Source organism: Amblyraja radiata, chromosome 28 (assembly GCF_010909765.2).
Source record: "Amblyraja radiata isolate CabotCenter1 chromosome 28, sAmbRad1.1.pri, whole genome shotgun sequence".
In the NCBI taxonomy this organism is placed as follows: Eukaryota; Metazoa; Chordata; class Chondrichthyes; order Rajiformes; family Rajidae; genus Amblyraja; species Amblyraja radiata.
In genome coordinates this window covers 33798598-33820409 of record NC_045983.1, presented here as the reverse complement: position 1 = coordinate 33820409, position 21812 = coordinate 33798598, and the positions used below count along the sequence as shown (strand labels likewise).

The window sequence follows — 21812 nt, the reverse complement described above, 5'->3', positions numbered from 1 at the left end:
CTAAGCTGCAAACCCGGATAACGTGCAAACTCCACACAGTCAGAGGCTGAGGTTAGGATCGAACCCGGGTGTTGGCTGAATCGCTGCATCACAATATTTAGTCTACAAAATTGCCACACAACAGTCATCTCCAAGAAGAGCAAGTCTGGACACCAATGGGCCGAATGGTAAATGGGACTAGTTCAGATGGGGCATCTTGGTCAGCATGGACGAGTTGGGCCAAAGGGCCTGTGTCCCTGCTGTAACGACTGAATTAACACACAAATAAAACATTCCAACATTGGAGTGTAATGATATTGCCGATCAACGGGACTCTGACAACTTGCATTCATTTTCCAGACACACTTTACTTACTCATAATGGTCAACCTTTGATACAGATTTTGACCCTTGAAATTGTGCGCACTTTCAAATTTCTCATCATCAATAACAATACGTTCTCAAAACACCAATGTAAATGTTATAACACACGTAAAACTGTATGCCATTTAATCCTTTTAATTATTTGTAGTAAGGATGACTATCAAGAACCTTATAGTGCGTGTTAAGGAACGCCTAAAGGTCGTTGTGCTGTACAGCTTTGACCTTTGTGATACGGCAACACCCACAACAACACCGTATAGTTACGCAATGTTGTGCGGAATAAGCATTGCCCTGCATCGTAAACACACAGAGTGCTAATGTGTAACTGAAGATAGACACAGAAAAGATAGAGGAAACAGGCCATTGCTAGCTGTTTGTTGAGTGAAAACGAGAAGCGAGTGAGACTTGGGTGGGGGAGGGACAAAGTTACAAAGTACCAAACAGTCCTATCTACTGTACAGGAAGGAAGGAACTGCAGATGCTGGTTTACACCGAAGATAGACACAAAGTGCTGGAGTAACGCAGCGGGACAGGCAGCAGCTCTGGTGAGAAGGAATGGGTGGCGTTCCGGGTCGAGACCCTTCTCCAGAATGAGTGTCAGCGAAGAGGGAGACATCGAGATACGGAAGGGTAAGGTGTGAAAACGAGAGATCAAAGGGGTCGGTGATCAAGGAAAGTGTAGAATAAATCATTGTTAGCTAGGGGAAGTCACCCAAAGAGTGGAACCTTTTTCTGGTCACCGCTGGCTTTTCAACGTGTTGAAAGTTTTCGGAGACCTGCTGCGACTATGACGGGTGTCGGCAAGTCGCTGAAAAGATCGCGTAAGTGGGACAGGCCGTTTTCCCCATTATGTCCACCCTAAAGCTTCCATGAGGATGGAATACAATTAAAACCAGGCTGGGCTGCATAAGTTTTGAGTTTGCGTTTAGTTTATTGTCACGTGTGCCGAGGTACAGTGAAAAGCTTTTGTTGCGTGCTAACCAGTCAGCGGAAAGACAATACATGATTACAATCGAACCGTCCACAGTGTACAGATACATGATAAAGGGAATAAAGTGAATAACCTTTAGTGCAAGGTAAGGTCCGATCAAAGATAGTCCGAGGGTCTCCAATGAGGTAGATAGTAGTTCAGGACTGATCTCTAGTTGTGGGTAGGATGGTTCAGTTGTCTGATAACAGCTGGGAAGAAACTGTCCCTGAATCTGAATTTAGTTTTCAGATTTTTAGTTGATGGAGCCAAGAATTGTAAAACAAGAAGAGAACAGGAAGGGAAAGTGGATTCTTTCATCAGGAATCTTCAAGTTGTTCTGGGTGGTGAATGATATGCTTCCATCTGGTATGATTGGTTTAATGAGATCAACATGGCTGGCACGGTGGCGCAGCGGTAGAGTTGCTGCCTCACAGCGCCAGAGAACCGCGTTTGATCCTGACTACGGGTGCTGTCTGTACGGAGTTTGTACCTTCTCCCCGTGACCGTATAGGTCTTCTCTGGGATCTCCGGTTTCCAAAGACGTGCAGGTTTGTAAGTGAATTGTTTTCGGTACAAAATTGTCCCTAGTGTGTGTAGGATAAAACTAATGTACGTGAATCGCTGGTGGGCCGAAGGGCCTGGTTCCACGCTGTATTTCTAAGCTATAAACTAAAAGAGAGCCGCTTATGTGCACCTTTCTCATCGAGTCTATAGTTCCACATTAGAGACAGGGCCAAACAAGCAGTTGGTGTTGTGTGGATTCCTCCATTTACATTATGAATGGACACACTAGACAACATGAAGGAAGACAAAAGTGCTGGAGAAACTCAGCGGGTGCAGCAGCATCTATGGAGCGAATGAAATAGGCAACGTTTCGTCCCGAAACGTTGCCTATTTCATTCGCTCCATAGATGCTGCTGCACCCGAAACGTTGCCTATTTAATTCGCTCCATAGATGCTGCTGCACCCGCTGAGTTTCTCCAGCACTTTTGTCTACCTTGGATTTTCCAGCATCTGCAGTTCCTTCTTAAACATGAAGGAAGAGTTCCTCAATTCACCATTCACATGAATCACTAAAGGTGCATTATTCAAGTCCTTGGTCACGCACAACAAAAACATTTCCTTTGCTTTCTCGTCTATATTTGAACCAACAATAAAAACATCGGTGATCAGTCACATGCACATTTCTGCATTACAAAAAGCCTATCATTTTACGGTCGAGAGGCAATTTTCCACCACCGTGCGTTTCTAATGAATAAATCATACATTTAGTCGGGCTGCTTTCTAATTAACCTGGCAGCCCGCTTAAGAACAATTAGCTTTAATTGACTTCTGCAATTAGACCTTGTGATCTTAAGGTATACATAGGTAAACAGTGCTCTAATTTCAGCAAAGATTATATATTGTACATTACATGGTACAAACCTATCGTCATCAGATTGAGTCAGGGAGCTGGAGTAGGGTCTCGACCAGAAACTTCACCCAGAGATGCTGCCTGTCCCGCTGAGTTACTCCAACTTTTTGTGTCCGTCATCAGGGGTTATGGGGAGAAGGCAGGAGAATAGGGCTGAGAGGGAAAGATAAGATTCAGCCATGATTAAATGGCGGAGTAGACTTGATGGGCCAAATGGCCTACTTCTGCACCTGAGATGGGAGATTGCAACCTTCACGTAGCCCGCCCTGTTTCGACGAATGCAATCAACCTGCGTGCACAATCAAATAAGATCAAATAGAACAAATTGTCCAACAACTTTAGGCTGTGCACGCCATACGCAAGACGATGATTCTGCACCTATCAGTTTAGTTTAGAGAGACAGCGCGGAAACAGGCCCTTCGGCCCACCGAATCTGCGCCGACCAGCGATTCCCGCACATTAACACTATCCGACACACACTAGGGACGATTTACACTTTACACCGAGCCAATTAACCTACAAACCTGTACATCTTTGGAGTGTGGGAGGAAACCGAAGATCTCGGAGAAAACCCACGCAGGTCACGGGGAGAACATGCAAACTCCGTACAGACAGCACCCGTAGTCAGGATCGAACCCGGGTCACTGCCGCTGTAAGGCAGTACCTCGAACGCTGCGCCACCGTGCCGCTCATGAACTTATATGAACTTATAAACTAACTTTAGCAACACAAGAAACTGCAGATGCAAACCTCAGGGGGAATCTTTTTCACTCAGAGTGTAGTCCGTATCTGTAGCGAGCTGCCAGAGGAAGCTATAGATGCAGGTATAATGACTACTTTTAAAAGACATTTGGACAGATGTATGGATAGGAAGGGTTTAGAGGGACATGGGCCAAAATGTGGCAAATGAGGTGACATGGACAAGGTGGGCTGCTAGCTGTGTGACTATTAAATATAAAGGTTTGAGATAGATACAGAAATGGGAAATTAAAAATTCAAGTCAACATTTTATTTCATGGAATTATATTCTACGTACATAAAACGAATTTCTGTAGAGCCACTTGGTTTGTTAACTTCTAATTGTGTCTAGAAACATGAGTTAATGTCACCTATGCATGAAATATTTTCAGGATATTTTACAGCAAAATAATTAATGGATGAATAAGTAAATAGCCAAATCTCTTTATAGAACGTAGAACATACTGTAGAACTGTACAGCACAGGGTCAGGGCCCTTCGGCCTACAACGTCATAAGTTCGAGGAGCAGAATTAGGCCATTCGGCCCTTCAGTTCTACTCTGCCATTCAATCATGGCTGATCTTTCTTTCCATCTCAACCCTGCCTTCTCCCCGTAACCCCTGACACCCGTACTAATCAAGAGTCTGTCAATTTCCACTGTGAAAATATCCACTGACTTGTGGCCTCCACAGCCGTCTGTAGCAAAGAATTCCACAGATTCACCACCCTCTGACTAAAGAAATTCCTCCTCATCTCCTTTCAAAATGAATGTCCTTTTATTCTGAGGCCGTGCCCTCTGGTCTTAGACTCTCTCACTAGTGGAAACATCCACTCAATCCAGGCCTTTCACTATTCTGTATGTTTTAAAGGTCACCCCTCATCCTTCTAAACTCCAGCGGATCATCATGTGTCAAGATAAACTAATCTTCTTTGCCTGCACGTGACCCGTATCCCTCCATTCCCTGCATATCCATGTGCCTATCTATAAGCCTTTTGAATGCCATCTTTTGTTTTACCGATTTACCTTAATTTCCTTAGGTGCACAGTGGCACAGCGGTAGTTGTTGCCTCACAGCGCCAGAGACCCGGGTTCGATCCCGACTACGGGTGCTGTCTGTACGGAGTTTGTACGTTCTCCTCATGATTTGCGTGGGTTCTCTCCGAGATCTTCGGTTTCCTCCCACACTCCAAAGACGTGCAGGTTTGTAGGTTGATTGCATAGCAAAAGGATTTGAGTATAGGAGCAGGGAGGTTCTACTGCAGTTGTACAGGGTCTCCACCCCTGGAGTATTGCGTACAGTTTTGGTTTCCTAATCTGAGGAAAGACATTCTTGCCATAGAGGGAGTACAGAGAATGTTCACCGGACTGATTCCTGGGATGTCAGGACATTCATATGAAGAAAGACTGGATAGACTCGACTTGTACTCGCTAGATTTTAGAAGATTGAGGGGGGATCTTATAGAAACTTACAAAATTCTTAAGGGGTAGGACAGGCTAGATGCATGAAGATTGTTCCCAATGTTGGGGAAGTCCAGAACAAGGGGTCACAGTTTAAGGATAAGGGGGAAATCTTTTAGGACCGAGATGAGGAAAACATTTTTCACACAGAGAGTGGTGAATCTGTGGAATTCTCTGCCGCAGAAGGTAGTTGAGGCCAGTTCGTTGGCTATATTTAAGAGGGAGTTAGATGTGGCCCTTGTGGCTAAAGGGATCAGGGGGTATGGAGAGAAGGCAGGTACAGGATACTGAGTTGGATGATCAGCCATGATCATATGGAATGGCGGTGCAGGCTCGAAGGGCCGAATGGCCTACTCCTGCACCTATTTTCTATGTTTCTATGATTGGCTTGGCGTAAATGTAAGTGTAAAAATTGTCACTATTGTGTGTAGGGTATTGTAAATGTGTGGGGATCGTGTGCTGGTCGGCGCGGACTCGATGGGCTGAAGGGCCTGTTTCCGCGGTGTATCTCTAAACTAAACTGAGCCTTGGAAGAGGCTGCAAGCATCACTAGCCTCTGTGATAGATGTGGGGACCAGACTACACAATACAAAGAAATACTTAAAATGCTAATCATTTCCTGATGTAACAGTGAGGATTGCAACTGTAATGTAGCTCACGCTGCCTCGGCAAGGCCAGCAGCATCATCAAGGACCAGTCTCACCCCCGGTCACTCCCTCTTCTCCACTCTCCCATCGGGGAAAAGGTACAGAAGTGTGAAAACGCACACCTCCAGATTCAGTTTAGTTTATTGTCACGTGTACCGAGGTACAGTGAAAAGCTTCTGTTGCGCGCTAACCAGTCAGCGGAAAGACAATACATGATTACAATCGAGCCGTTTACATGTATAGATACATGATAAGGGAATAATGTTCAGTACAAGGTACAGATTCAGGGGCAGTTTCTTCCCAGCTGTTATCAGGCGACTAAATCATCCTACCACAACCAGAGAGCGGTCCTGAACTACTATCTACCTTATTGGTGACCCTCGGACTATCTTTGATTGGATTTCTTTGCCACAGAAGGCTGTGGAGGCCAAATCAGTGGATATTTTTAGGGCAGAGATAGATATATTCTTGATTAATACGTGTGTCAGGGGTTATGGGGAGAAGGCAGGAGAATGGGGTTAGGAGGGAGAGATAGATTAGCCATGATTTTACTTCGGAGTCACGTGAGTGACTACGTGAAGAAGGGCCGTCCGTCTGCGTGCGCGTCATTACGTCTGAACGCAACACGCACGACGGACTGGCAAGCACTGAGTCCTCCCAGGCCGCCGGGATGAGCAGGTAAGGAAAGTTGAATCACTTACCTGCGTTCTTTCGGGCTTGAAGGTTTTTTCAGAGCCCAGATGTCGAGGAGACGGCCCGCGGGGATGTCGGCTGCCGAAGACCGCAGCTTTCCAAATAGCGGGCGACAGTCTTGTTCCCGACATTAGCGCCGACAGCAGAATCGGCAGGAGACTTTGTGCGGGAGCAGGAGCTCCATGGTTGTCCTACGGGACGTAATGCCACCCGCAAGTCTAAACGAACCCGTTGACTCAGATGAGTCCGGGGAAGAGGGATACCCTCCCTCAACGGAGAGCGTCTGAGGACGACTTCTCCCACATGGAGCAACTTATGGAGAAGTTGCTCCAACAATGATCTGCTCCAAAGGAGGGAGCAGTATCAGCACGGCCTACAGCAGTGCCGGTGCCGGGAGCCTCGCACATGGGGAGCCCAATGTCTTCCCCATTGGAGGGGGAACTACATGTAGAAGAAACCACTCTGAATCAGAGTACAAAGAAGAGGGGGGGCAACCTTCCCAGGGACAAGCAGAATAAAGGAAGTAAGTAAGTAAGTTTAAGTCAACACCAAAATGCTTTACATAAAAGGAATAATAAGCTTCCATACAAACAAACAGAAAATAAGTGGTTCTGCAATCATCCAGGTTCCACTGGGTGCTTCCCTGGATGGAATCTAGCTCTTGACAGCCCGGGTATTATGGAGAACCCGCAGGCAGCAGCACCTGTCTTCAGGGCTGCACAAATGTCTCCTGCTCTGAGGAGAGGAGCATTCATGGTCCTTTTCAGTCTGACCAAAGCTAGAATCTCATTTAGGTCCACTGGAAGGGCCATGTCAGCACAGGTATCCTCAGGGGCCTGCGGCAGCACCTGTTTTCAGGGCTGCCTACGAACCTCACTCTCACTGAATCCGGTGGTAGCTTGAAAGCTGGGCTCGGAAATATGATCAGAGTCATCTTTCAAGGCAGACTCAAAATAATGGCCAGAATTGTCCTACAAGGCAGGCTCAGTATGATGAGGTTTTCAGACCAGACCCAAGCAGAGGTCGGGAGAAACATGGAATCCACATTCCTTACCAGTCCTACTCCCAATCAAGGAGAGAAAAGGAATCCGCATCAGGGGCCTTTGGGCTTACCACAAGACCACCGGTAGCCATGGAGGTAGGTGGGTCTGGGTTTACTGAAACAAGGGATTGTGGAGCAGTTACATGTTGGTAATTTACTCTTGTGTTCTTGTTCAAAATGACAATAACATGAAATTTCATAACTGGTTTTTTAAAAACATAATAACGTGATAATTTTACTGCACAACATACACAGGTTCCAAGCAGACTTGGAACTCGGACTGGAATTGTCTTCGAGGCAGGCCCAGTAATTTTGGGCAGGATTGCCATTCAGGACCTGTGACAGATGGAGGATGTCACTTCATCCAGGTTTAACTCATTTGTGCAGTATAGACTTTTAGAAAGAGTAATTTTGTTACGGTCTAACTACTGTTTTATAGGAGCTTCCTATAAAATGGTCACATGGCATGCATCGACCTCAAAGATGCATACTATTCGGTGTCTATTCACTAAGAACAGGAGATATTTGAAGTTTAACTGAATGGTATGGATCTGCCAAATGGGTTGACATCAGCTCCTAGACTATTGACAAAACTACGGAAACCAATTCTGGGCCTACAAAGGTCTCAAAACCACATAGTAATGGCATATTTTGAGGACTTTTTCATTTTGGAGTCACCAAGAATTGGCAGAAGCATGAGTCAAGCAAACCAAAACCCTGTTTGAAAGAATTGGTTACCTCATCCATCCAGTTAAATCAAAATTGACACCTACAAGGGTAATTGATTACCTAGAATTTACTATCAAAAACAGTAAATATGTTGGTCACTTTGCCTAGGGGCAAACGACTATATTAATCAAGCCTGCTATGACCTGATAGTCAAATACTAGCCATCTATCAGGCAAACAGCGAGTATAATTGGCAAATAGTAGCTGCATTCCCAGCAGTACGTACGGGCCTTTGCATTACCAGAACTTACAGCAAGCAAAGGAACAAACACTCAGATTACATGCAGGCCGAATTGGCAAACTATGGATTGCCAGCAGAGGCCATTGTTGAATAACTATGGTGGATAACGAATGGGAGACAGCTCAGGGAAATTTTGCTCGAAAGCCATCGAGGGTTCTTCAGACCTATGCAAGCGGCTAAGGATGGGGAGCTACTAACACAGTCTAGAGCTGTGGGGGCAGATGGAAGGAGCAGGAGTCTGTAATTCCCCAACACATGGAATCAATTACCCAGAATTGTTGGGGGCACAATATGGACTCAAGGGGTTCTGTAGCAATATGCAACCGGTGCTTGTTCAAATTCAGATTGATAACACCACTGCGGTGGCATATATCCATTAACAAAGGTGGTGTAAAATCTGTATCTTACGACAGATTGTCGAACCTCATTTAGCACTGGTGTATCGAGAGGAATATTTGGGAAATCTACGAGGTAGATATAACACGGTGACAGATGCTGGATCACGGATGTTTAATAACAACACAGAATGGATGTTGAATCAGGCAGTATTTAACAAAATAACTACACGATTTGGCATACCAGATTTTGATCTATTTGCATCTAGACTAAACCATCAGTTACCCAGATATGTGTCCTGCGAGCTGGATCCAGGAGCAAGGCAGTGGATGCTTTCTCCCTCAATTGGGGAGGAATGTTTATGTATGCTTTCCGCCAATTTGTCTCACAAACCGATGCTTGACAAAAATCAAGCAAGACTAAGCCACAGGCATATTGGTAGTGCCAGATTGGCCTACTCAAGCCTGGTCCCCAAAAATTTTGGGAATTATAGTCCAGCCAGTAATGGCTGTACCCAAGAGCAGGGACCTCCTAGTGAACCCAGTTACAGGGAGCAATCATCCACTACATGAACGTATAACTTGTTGGTCTGCAGATTCTGAGGAGGCCATTTCAAGGCATCGGACTGTCCGAACAAATACAACACAGTTCGGATAACGGATGTCTTGGAGTTCCTATCAACTGTACTATAACTATAAACTAAGTTATAGTGCATCTATAGTGCCAGAGGCGCACTTTCCTCCTATCTGATGCCGGAAGCAGGGCACAGTTCTATAGGAACGCACCCCTTTACAACAAAATTCATGAATGGAATTTACAATTTAAGACCTCCAAGGACAAGGTACACTGACACATGGGATGTGAGCGTGGTACAAGCCCTACTTTGGCAGTGGGGACCACCTGGTACCACACTCACATCCCATGACTACATGACCACCAATATGAACAACATAACATTCCTAATCAGGAACCTGATAAACAGAGCAGGCCAGGAATGCCAGGGATGGAGATCCAGTTCTTGGCATATCCAGAGGACCAACGGTTGTGTGGGTGGTAACATACTAACACCACTATCTGAGAGTTACGGAGAATCTCAGAGGCACAGAACAATCGGTCCTCATCAACCATAAAAAAAAAAAAAAATTTAAATTTAAAATTTTTTAAAAAAACCACACCAAAAGGTGTCAACTCAAACCATCTCCAGATGGTCAAAAGAGGTAATGGCGGTAGCAGGAGTGAACATTTATATGGTTAAATCTCACTCCACCAGGGCTGCATCTACGTCGGCAGCAAGAGCTATGGACGTGCCCCTTGACGACATCCTAGTGGCTGCAGGATGGACGAATGAAATAACGGTCCACCGGTTTTATAACAAACCTATAACCGGACTGGGGGTGTTTGCACGTACCATTTTAAGTTCTGTCCATTAGTTTCCCCCCCAAGGTTGGGAGGGGTAACTTTTTAAAAAACTTTTCTTTCATTTAAAGCATCAGTTTCTTTACTTAACTACGTAATGTCTGAATGCTTTAATGATTACACGCATCCATGGTCAATCCATTCAGTGTGTGACGCCTGGATTCGTAACCGGCGTAAAATCACAGAGCTTTGAAATCTTCACGTAGTCACTCACGTGACTCCGAAGTAAAATAGTAAGATTAAACGAGAACTAAGGGTTTCGGCCCGAAACGTCGCCTATTTCCTTCGCTCCATAGATGCTGCTGCACCCGCTGAGTTTCCCCAGCAATTTTGTGTTACCAGTTTGAAGTTTGATCTTGATTTTATGAGGAGTTACGATGAGCGATTACGTGCCCACCGCTCCCACCCTCATATTATCAAGGTCATATGGAAGTTCAAGTTTTTCACAATCTTACTATTCTCAGGTCTTCTTTTTTATCTGTGATTTAACACCGCTGCTTTGAAGATTGACGCGCACGCAGACGGACGGCCCTTCTTCACGTAATCGCTCATCGTAACTCCTCATAAAATCAAGATCAAACTTCAAACTGGTAAGTTCTCGTTTAATCTTACTATTGAATGGCGGAGTACACTTGATGGGCCGAATGGCCTAATTCTACTAGTATTCTGTATTCCGTATGCTGGTTTTACTTTGCACAAAATGTTATTCCCTTATCGTGGGTCTGTACGTTGTGGACGGCTCGATTGTAATCATGTATTGTCTTACCGTTGACTGGATAGCAGGCAACAACAGCTTTTCACTGTACCGCGGTACACGTGACAATAAACCAAAGTGAACTGATCCACGTGCCTGTGTAAAAGCCTCTTGACTGCCATTGCTTCAGATTTCCACTTTACCTCAATTAACTTGAAGAAAGCAACATGCAGCACCAGTCTGCAGGAAAGCTCAGAATCTTCGAGCTGCAATTTTGGAACCAGACTAGTTATTACAAAGAAAATAACTTAAAATTGCAACAAATTTCCTGATCTAATGACAGGGAAGATTAGCGACTGTAATGTAAGTATCGGCCCATTTCAATGTACAAGTAGCTCTGTGTCAGGTAGTTGCCATGGCAGCTCGTTCTTTGGTGTCATGCTTGGAGTGGCAGATAAGCAGCAAGGTTTATTAATATTTCTGCTTGTAATCTATGAGGGGAACCGACATACACTGCAGGTAGCTCACCACTCCGAATACCACGGTGCCCTTTCATGTTCCAAGGCGATCTGGGTCCAAAGATCTAATGTTTCTGATCATACACGGCTTGTCACGTATACCTAGGTACGGTGAAACACCTTTGTTGTGTGCTAACCAGTCAGTGGACTCTACAATGAAAGGCCTGAATAGAGTGGATGTAGATTTGATGTTTCCCCTTGTGCGAGAGTCTCGGACCAGAGGGCACAGCCTCAGAATTAAAGGATGTTCTTTTAGAAAGGAGATGAGCAGGAATTTCTTTAGTCGGTGGTGAATCTGTGGAATTCTTGGCCACAGACGGCTGTGGAGGCCAAGTCAATGGATATTTTTAAGACAGAGATAGGGTTTTGATTTGTAGTGGTGTTATGGGGAGAAGGCAGGAGAAAGGGGGTCAGGAGAGATACTGTGGATCAGTGAATGGATGGTTTTCAAGACCGAGTAAAATCACCAAAAGACCAATAATGGAGCGATCAGCTTTGTGTTTTCTCATTTAATTAACTGCATATTCTTATTCTCCAGGTAGTTTCCCAAAAACAAAAAATTTACACAAATTCCTCTATTTCCCGAACCAGGAACCTTTACTTTGCGCCGTCATTTTGCGTGATAAAATAATTTCCCTGCGTGAATTATTAACGTGAGTTAATGTTCAAATCTTTCCCCCTTTGCCCTAGAGCACAGACTTCAAGCGGAAGCGACAGATTTTGAAAGGAGAAAGATCGTACGACGGCTTCTCTCCGAGGCAGAGTTCCGAAAGGACTTTCCCAACCACCGGAGCAAGCTTGAACCCATGACCTAAAAATATAAAGTCAGACCCGTAAGGAAAGATTATCAAGCTGCAGAATATAATCAACTAATTTTCAAATTCTGGGGCTGCTAAATATAACGTTCTGCCATTCCAGGAACTATAAAGAGCAAATATTAAATATAAACATTTTCTTCCTGTGCTAGAATTGTTCTCTTCATTTTAGCCGTCTGACCGTTTCACCTGGTCAAGCTGTCCCATAAAAATAAATTATGATGATTGTGCTCTGACTTGCTCTGTCATATGTTCTGTCATAAGGAGCAGAATGAGGCCATTCGGACCATCAAGTCTACTCCACCATTCAACCCTGGCTGATCTACCTTTCCCTCTCAACCCCATTCTCCTGCCTTCTCCCCACAGCCCCTGACACCCGTACTAATCAAGAATCAGTCAATCCGTTGACTTGGCCAGGTCTGTGGCAATGAATTCCACAGATTCACCACCCTCTGACTAAAGAAATTCCTCCTCATCTCCTTCCTACTTCTGCGCCGATGACATTTGAGCTCCAGCATCTTATAGGACACTGAACCACCGTAGACACTAACAGTGAGGAACCGTGTGTGTGTGTGTCGGCGCCTTTGTGTCTACAAAAAAAACCCTGGTTCTGTTTAGTTTAGTTTAGTTTAGAAATACAGCGCTGAAACAGGCCGTTTGGCCCATCGAGTCCGCACCAACCAACGATACCCGCACACTAATGCCCCTGTCCCACTTGGGCGATGTTTTAGGTGACTACAGGTGACTAGGCTGTCGCCACATGGTCGCCGGGGTGTGGCCTGTACGGTCGTGAGTCGTCTCCTCAGTCGCCCGAAGAGTCGTAGCGTTTTTCTGGTCGCCGCTGGATTTTGAAATGTTCAAAACTTTTTGGCGAGAGTCGGCGACAGTTGGCTTGACGTAGGTCGTCGACGGTGCTGACTTCGGTGGATCCCATTGGCGACTTCCTACGTCAACCTACGTCTACCAGCGACAGGTACCGGCGACTGAATTGTTTTACCTTGTCGTAGCTTGTCGCGGTCGGAAGTAGATTGTCGTAGGTGTGGTCGTAGGTGGACGTCCTAATGGGCCGGCGGTTGTCGGTAGCTTGCCGTAGCTTGCCGTCGATTAGGAGATAGGTTGTTGTAGACATTGTCGTAGTGGGGTCCAGTCACCGTTTTTTCGGCAACCTCCTATGACTGTGACAGTCGCCGAAAAAAATCACCTAAGTGGGACAGGCCCATTACGCACACACTAGGGACATGAGGTTTTCACACATGCTGTAAAGAATTAAATAAAATACTTTGCCTGGTCAAGCGTGAGAATAATGTTGACTTTTAGTTTAGTTTAGAGATACAGCACGGAAACGGGAAACAAGTCCGCACCGACCAGCGATCCCCGCACACCAACACTATCCTACACACACTGGAGACAATTTTACATTCCAAGCCAATTAACCTACAAACCTGTACGTCTTTGGAGTGTGGGAGAAAACCAAAGATCCTGGAGAAAACCTACACAGGTCACGGGGAGAACGTACAAACTCCGTACAGACAGCACCCGTAGTCAGGATGGAACCCGGGTCTCTGGCGCTGTGAGGCAGCAACTCTACCGCTGCCCCACCATGACAATCTGTTTATACCAAATGCATGAAATAAATTAATGAAACAACCTTAGCAACTTACAGGAAAGTCACACTTTGCAGGACTGGGAAAGGACACAGACTTAGTACGTGATTGGTTTTAAATAGAATAATATTTGGCTGGCAGTCAGTCACAGATTGTATGAGTGAAGTGTCATCATCAGAAAGAGGACTCTAATCATGTTACTATATCAGGCTTCATGTATACGCTGACACGTTGACGCTGAAGTCAGGCTGCTCCCAGAAGGGGGTCTGTTCTCATTCATTACAATCATGCTGCTCTTTTAACTCTTTATCTCAACAGCAGCATTGCATACTCTAACTATGGTCCTCCTGATCTGTGGACAATTACAATCCAGCCGTCCCCAGTGTACAGAGACACGATAAAGGGAATAAAGCGAATTATGTTTAGTGCAAGATAAAGCCGATCGAGGATAGTCCAAGGGTGTCCAATGAGGTAGATAGTAGGTACACAAAAATGCTGGAGAAACTCAGCGGGTGCAGCAGCATCTATGGAGCGAAGGAAATAGGCGACGTTTCGGGCCGAAACCCTTCTTCAGACTGATAGGGGGTGGCGGGGAGAAGGAAGGAAAAAGGGAGGAGGAGGAGCCCGAGGGCTGGGGGATGGGAGGAGACAGCTCGAGGGCTAAGGAAGGGGAGGAGACAGCAAGGGCTAACAAAATTGGGAGAATTCAATGTTCATGCCCGCCGGATGCAGGCTCCCCAAGCGGAATATGAGGTGCTGTTCCTCCAAGTTCCTTCAAATCCTCCCTAAAAACTCATTTTTATTCTCTGGCTTTCGACACTGGCTGAGACATTGCTCCTGTTCTTAGTGCTTTTAACGTCTTTTAATTTTTACTGTTTTTAGTCCTTCGTTTTACGGTTTTTAATGGTTTGTAATAACTTTTTGTCCATGAGTTCTCATGTACAGCACTTTGTGGCAACTGCGGTTGTTTAAAGCGCTTTATAAATAAAGTTTATTATTATTATAATTTCCGGTGTTGCTCACTCTGGCCATGGAGGAGACCCAGGACAGAGAGGTCGGATTGGGAATGGGAGGGGGAGTTGAAGTGCTGAGGTAGATAGTAGTTCAGGACCGCTCTCTAGTTGGTGGTAGGATGGTTCAGTTGCCTGATAACAGCTGGGAGGAAACTGTCCCTGAACATGGAGGTGTGCATTCTCACACTTCTGCACTTTATCTTGCACTAAACGTTATTCCCTTTATCCCGTATCTGTACACTGTGAATGGCTCGATTGGGACCATGTATTGTCTTCCCGTTGACTGGATAGCATGCAACAAGTAAAGATATTCACTGTACCTCGGCACACGTGACAATAAACTAAACTAGGCTAGACTAAAGCTTGGATCTGCACCGATCACTTAGATGGTTCAGTTTGCACGTTCTCCCCGTGACCTGCGTGGGTTTTCTCCGAGATCTTTGGTTTCCTCCCACACTCCAAAGACGTAGAGGGTTTGTAGGTTAATTGGCTTGGTGTCAATGTAAATTGTCCCTAGTGTGTGTAGGATAGTGTTAGTGCACGGGGATCGCTGGTCGGCATGGACACGGTGGGCCGAAGGGCCTGTTTCCGCGCTGTATCTCTAAACCTAACTAAACTAAAGATGGACCCAAAATGCTGGAGTAACTCAGCGGGACAAGCAGCATCTCTGGAGAGATGGAATGGGTGGCGTTTCGGGTTGAGACCCTTCTTTAGACTCGACCCGAAAGGTCACCCATTCCTTATATCCACAGATGCTGCCCATCCCGCTGAGTTACTCCAGCTTTTTGCTCCAGCTCATCTTCAGTTTAAACCAGCATCTGCAGTTCCTTCCTGCACACGGGACTAAACTAAGCCTGGATGTGACCTACGTGGAGCCTGGACATTTATCTTTGGTTATTCTGTTCTCATCACGTCAGACACTGAGTGCCAAGAGAGAGCTCTGTGACATGTCAGTCTGTGCCTGATCATCTACACACTCGCATACTAAAGGGGTTTCATGCCAGAAATGTTTACTCATGTTTAAATATTTTGACAGGACAGCCAGAACATTGAAAGAAAATATTCTGAATCAGGACTAACAAGGAACATTATATAAAACCCATCGTCTGAAGACAGATCCGTCAGCTATCGAGGTCACGTGGGAGGAGGCAGACTTGGTAAGTGGGTCTAACCCAGGGCATCTGGAAACATCTGCTCTCTCTGCAGCTGTGCAGGTTGTGTGTGTGTGTGTGTGTGTGTGTGTGTGTGTGTGTGTGTGTGTGTGTGTGTGTGTGTGTGTGTGTGTGTGTGTGTGTGTGTGTGTGTGTGTGTGTGTGTGTGTGTGTGTAGGATAGTGTTAGTGTGCAGGGATCGCTGGTCGGCACGGACTCGGTGGGCCGAAGGGCCTGTTTCCACGCTGTATCTCTAAACTAAAGCTGAATTAAGTCAACCGGGGGATGATGGTCTTTAGACTTTATAGATACAATGCAGAACAGACCCTTCGGCCCACTGAGTCCCTGTCGCCCAACAATCACCCATACACTAGTTCTATCCTACATTCACTGGGGACATAAGCTAATTAGTTTACAAACCTGCACGTCTTGGGAGCGTTGGAGGAAACCGGAGATCCCGGAGAAAGCCCACGCGGTCACGGGGAGAACGTACAAACTCCGTACAGACAGCGCCCGTAGTCAGGATCGAACCTGAGTCGCTCCCACACTCCAAAGACGTACTGATTTGTTGGTTCATTGGCTTGTGTAAATGATATATTGTCCTTCATGTCTAGGATAGAGCTAGTGTACGGGGTGATCGCTGGTCGGCGTGGGCTCGGTGGCTTGTAGACAGGCACATCGAAGTGTGGGGGAATGGAGGGATGCAGATCACGTGCAGACAGATGGGAACAGTATAACTTGGGGGCTGAAGGGCCTGTTCCTGTGCTGTACTGTCAATGCTCTATCTTTTCCAACGTCCAAAGACAAGGGTTCCCAACCTGGGGTAAAACTACCCCCAGCGGGTAAATGTCACCGACCCTGGGGGTAAGTTTGTTGATTGTAGATTTGTATATATTTGTTCTCATTGACTGACTGTGTTTGGTTCTGGTATATATCTGTTCATCATTAGCTGTTCATAAATAAGTGAAATAACATTGTTACGTGCTATTAAAGTTGCCGGGGGTAAACAGGACGAAAAAGGTTGGGAACCCCTGATCTAAGGTCACCAGGTTAATTCCCGGGATGTCGGGACTGTCATACGCTGAGAGAATGGAGCAGCTGGGCTTGTACACTCTGGAGTTCAGAAGGATGAGAGGATATCTCATTGAAACATATAAGATTGTTAAGGGCTTGGACACGCTAGAGGCAGGAAACATGTTCCCGATGTTGGGGGGAGTCCAGAACCAGGGGCCACAGTTTAAGAATAAGGAGTAAGCCATTTAGAACGGAGACGAGGAAACACTTTTTCTCACAGTGAGTGGTGAGTCTGTGGAATTCTCTGCCTCAGAGGGTGGTGGCAGGTTCTCTGGATGCTTTCAAGAGAGAGCTAGATAGGGCTCTTAAAAATAGTGGAGTCAGGGGATATGGGGAGAAGGCAGGAATGGGGTACTGATTGGGAATGATCAGCCATGATCACATTGAATGGCGGTGCTGGCTCGAAGGGCCGAATGGCCTACTCCTGCACTTATTGTCTTTTGTCTATAAGACAAAACAAGTGTCTTCAAATAATGACAAGGAACCTATAGGTTCCTTGTCTTAAAGAGCAGGGTGGGTGTTGGCCGAATGTTTCTTCTCAAGACGAGGAGCTCCTGTACCTAAGGTGCAGCAGAAGATGTTGCCGTCACTCAGCTGTGCAGAGAACTTCTGCCCGAATCCCTGGTTAATCTAGTTTATTGTCCCGTGTAGCGAGGTCAAGCTTGGCTCCATGATCCACACAGATACTGTGGGCCGGACGGCATCTCCTCTGCTACACTGCTTTATCATCATTACCTTGTTGCATCTCATCAGTCTGAAGAAGGGTCTCGACCCGAAACGTCGCCTATTCCTTCTCTCCATAGATGCTGCCCATCCTGCTGAGTTTCTCCAGCATTTTTGTCCACCTAAGATATAAGCTGCAGTACAGATGGAAACGGCTTATATACGGCTTGTTGGTCTAAATTACACCCGGCCTGTCTCGTTGCAATGGAATTGATGGTCGCTCTATAAGTGCCTATAAAACTTGTCAAAGAAATGTTCACAATGTCTTGAACGATCATTTGTTATTTCCCATTGCAATGTAATTTATAAATCCATTAGACCAGGCTGGTCAGCAAACAAGGAACAAAATAGTTGTATATAGAAGTTGTGCTGGACAACATTGCCGGAGTATCTAATTGGAATAAAGCACCAGCCTAGAAGGGAAGTCTTCAGTCTGAAGTCGAGTTTTTACGTTGATGATGGTTTATTTTTATTTAAATAATAAATTGGCTACAGATTGCATTTGTGCCTTGGGGGCATGTTCTGTCTATCTTTGCCCCGACGTGCCAACAAAATGTACCTGAGCTACAGGGAGGGCTGATAAATTACAAAGCTCCAGTCACTTGCTGTAGCTGGTATGTGTAGAACATAGAGGGCCACTCCATATAACATTAGAGGACGGTAATGTTAATGTCACAAAGGTAACGAGGTTACAGCAGTGGCATTAACATTCCTTGTACATCAGTCACTGGAAGTAAACACAGCAGGCAGGCAGTGATGGCAGCTAATGGCATGTTGCCCTTCATAGCAAGGAGGTCCTACTGCAGTTGTACAGGGCCCTGGTGAGACCACATCTGGAGTATTGTGTGCGGTTTTGATCTCCTACTTTGAGGAAGGACATTCTTGCTGTTGAGGGAGCCCAGCGTAGGTCCACCAGGTTAATTCCCACGTTGGCGGGACTGACATGACACATACGCTGAAAGAGAAAATGGATCGACTGGGCTTATATTCACTGACATTTAGAAAGATGAGAGGGGATCTTATAGAAACGTATAACATTTTTAAGGGATTGGACAGGCTGGATGCAGGAAAAATGTTCCCGATGTTGGGGGAGTACAGAACCAGGGGCTCACAGTTTAAGAATAATGGGTCGGCTATTTAGGGCTGAGATGAGGAAAAAAACTTTTTCACCCAGAGAGTTGTGAATCTGTGGAATTCTCTGTCAGAGAAGGCAGTGGAGGCCAATTCACTGGATGTTTTTCAGAGAGAGTTAGATTTAGCTCTTAGGGCTAACGGAATCAAGGGATTTGGGGAGAAGGCAGGAACGGGGTACTGATTGTGGATGATCAGCCATGATCATATTGAATGGAGGTGCTGGCTCGAAGGGCCGAATGGCCTACTCCTGCACCTATTGCCTATGTTTCTACAAGAGTTTAGTTTAGTTTAGTAGAGATACAGCGCTGCAAAAGGCAGGAGAATGGGGTTGAAAGGGAAAGATAGATTAGCCATAGATAGAATGGCGGAGTAGCTGAGCTGAATGGCCTACTTCTGCTCCTGTGACATATGAACCGATGAAATGTGTTAAAGTAACAGGAATAGTTAGTCAGCAATATGGATTATCTTCCACAAACTCCCACAACGATCTCAACTACCTCAATTCCCTCCTATTTGGCTTCCAGGAAGGACTCCATTATTCTCCTAGTTTCCCACACCCGAGGAGAAAGATTTAATAGGAAACCGAGGGGAACATTTTGCAAACAGAGGGTGGTGGGTGTATGGAACGAGCTGCCAGAGGAAGTAGTTGAGGCAGGGACTATCGCAAAGTTTAAGAAACATTTAGACAGGTTTGGAGGGATATGGACCAAACTCAGGCGGGTGCGACTAGTGTAGATGGGACATGTTGGCCGGTGTGGGCATGTTGGGCCGAAGGGCCTGTTTCCACACTGTATCACTCTATGACTCATGTAGATGGGACATGTTGGCTAGTATGGGCAAGTTAGGCCGAAAGGCCTGTTTCCACACTGTATCACTCTATGACTGTATATGTTTTAAAAAAACAGCGAATAAAGATATAGTAGATACAAAGTCAGAAATAATGTCCCCAAGTCTATGTCGTTTGGAGCCTATTTGAAGGTTGTTGTGTTTAATAGCCTGATGGCTGTAGGGACGAAGCTGGTCCTGAACCTGGACGTTACAGTTTTCAGGCTCCTGTACCTTCTTCCCGATCGCAAGGGGTGAAGTGAGACAAGTTGGGCTGAAGGGCCAGTTTCTGCGCTGTATCACTCTATGACTCGTGTAGATGGGACATGTTGGCTAGTATGGGCAAGTTGGGCCGAAGGGCCTGTTTCCACGCTGTATAACTCTATGACTAGTGTAGACGGGGCATGTTGGCCGGCATGGACTAGATGGGCCGCAGGGCCTGTTTCTGTGCTGCATGACTCTATAGCAAACCTGAACCTCTTTGAAGGTTGTCACTTCTTGAAATTAAAAATAAATTATATCATTCTGTTTTGATAGATACACATTATTTAAACGGTGATGCAATTAATCTTTTCCACCTTAGTAAATATCGAAAAGCGAGCAATCTTGGACGAGATGTATTGAGATAGAATCATAGAGTGATGCAGTGTGGAAACAGGCCCTTCGGCCCAACTTGCCCACACCGGCCAACATGTCCCATCTACACTAGTCCCACCTGCCTGTGTTTGGCCCATATCCCTCCAAACCTGTCCTATCCATGGACCTGTCTAAAACGTTGTGATAGTCCCAGCCTCAACTACCTCCTCTGGCAGCTCGTTCCATACACCCACCACCCTCTGTGTGAAATAAATCACGCGTGTAATGACACCGACCTGAGAATCCAGCCCCAACGATGATGTTCTTGTGGTCAGGATGATGATCCAGAATGAAATCATAATCGGGAGTATTCTGTTAAAGAAAGAGATGATTTACCAAGTGTGAAGCGTGACATTCCGTGTCATTTACCTGTAAGTCCAACCTTGGCCATCCTTGGCGCAGCGGGAGAGTTGCTGCCTCACAGCGCCGGAGACCCGGGTTCAATCCCGACCAAGGGTGCTGTCTGTACGGAGTTTGTACGTTCTCCCCGTGACCCGCGAGGGTTTTTCTCCGAGATCTTCGGTTTCCTCCCACACTCCAAAGATGTACAAGCTGGTAGGTTCATTGGCTCGTTATATGAGTAAAATTGTCCCTAGTGTGTGCAGGGTAGCGTGGGGTGGAAGATTGCAACCTTCGCGTGGTCCGTCCTGCTTCGACTAATGCAATCAACTCGACGTGCAGAAACGGAAGATCAATAAGTTGTCCAACAACTTTAGGCTGTGCACGCCACACAAAAGAAGAAGAAGTAGAATGGTAGCGTAAATGTGCGGGGATCGCTGGTGGGCCGAATGGCCTGTTTCCGCGCTGTATCTCTAAACTAAAAACAAAACAAAACTAAATAGAAGCAGGTTGTACATGAGGTCTGAGATAAACCAACATGAGGTTCAGGAGACTGTATAGTTTAGTTTAGTTTAGTTTAGAGATACAGCGTGGAAACAGGCCCTTCGGCCCATCGAGTCCACAAAGACCAACAATCCCTGCACATTAATACTATCCTACACGCACCAGGGACAATTTACAATTATTCCAAGCCAATTAGCTAAACAAACCTGCACGTCTTTGGAGTGTGGGAGGAAACCGAAGATCACGGAGAAAACCCACGCAGGTCACGGGGAGAACGTGCAACCTCCGTAAAGACAGCTCCCGTAGTCAGGATCGAACCTGGTTCTCTGGCGCTGTGAGGCAGCAACTCTACCGCTGCGCCACCGTGCCGGCCACGGTGGGTTCTATGAAACTAACAATTTTTTTACATATTTATGTTAAAGATATTATTCTATTACCTGAGGATTTTAAAGGATTTTTTGAATCATTAATTCATGAAAAGCAGTGTAAATCAAAGTATATTTCGAGCTTCTCAATGTGACATGGGATTGATTGGTATATTGGGTCATGACCAGACAGTACCTCTCACCCACATCTGTAACGGTTCAGATGGTTTTGTTTAATTAGAGAAAGATACAGCACGGAAAAGAGGCCCTTCGGCCCACCGAGTCCGTGCCGGCCAGCGATCCCCGCACACTCACACTATCCTACACGCACTAGGGACAATTTACATTTACACCAAGCTAATTAACCTACAA

The 21812-nt window shown here is 45.8% G+C and overlaps 1 protein-coding gene and 1 long non-coding RNA gene across 2 annotated transcripts in view; one reads left to right on the top strand and one right to left on the bottom strand.

The window, feature by feature from the left end:
- Positions 1-797: 797 nt before the first annotated feature.
- Positions 798-12368, top strand: LOC116989091. Its single transcript, XR_004416126.1, has 3 exons — positions 798-992; positions 11948-12264; positions 12349-12368. It is a non-coding gene; the product is annotated as an uncharacterized LOC116989091 (long non-coding RNA).
- The window catches only part of pipox (pipecolic acid and sarcosine oxidase), a 33426-nt gene continuing 23357 nt past the window's right edge, over positions 11744-21812 (bottom strand). The window contains exons 7-8 of the mRNA XM_033046255.1: positions 20469-20544; positions 11744-12068 (exon numbers count right to left, since the gene is read on the bottom strand). Coding sequence (XP_032902146.1) covers positions 11944-12068; positions 20469-20544 — 201 coding nt within the window. The 3' untranslated portion in view covers positions 11744-11943. The remainder of the gene's footprint in view (positions 12069-20468; positions 20545-21812) is intronic.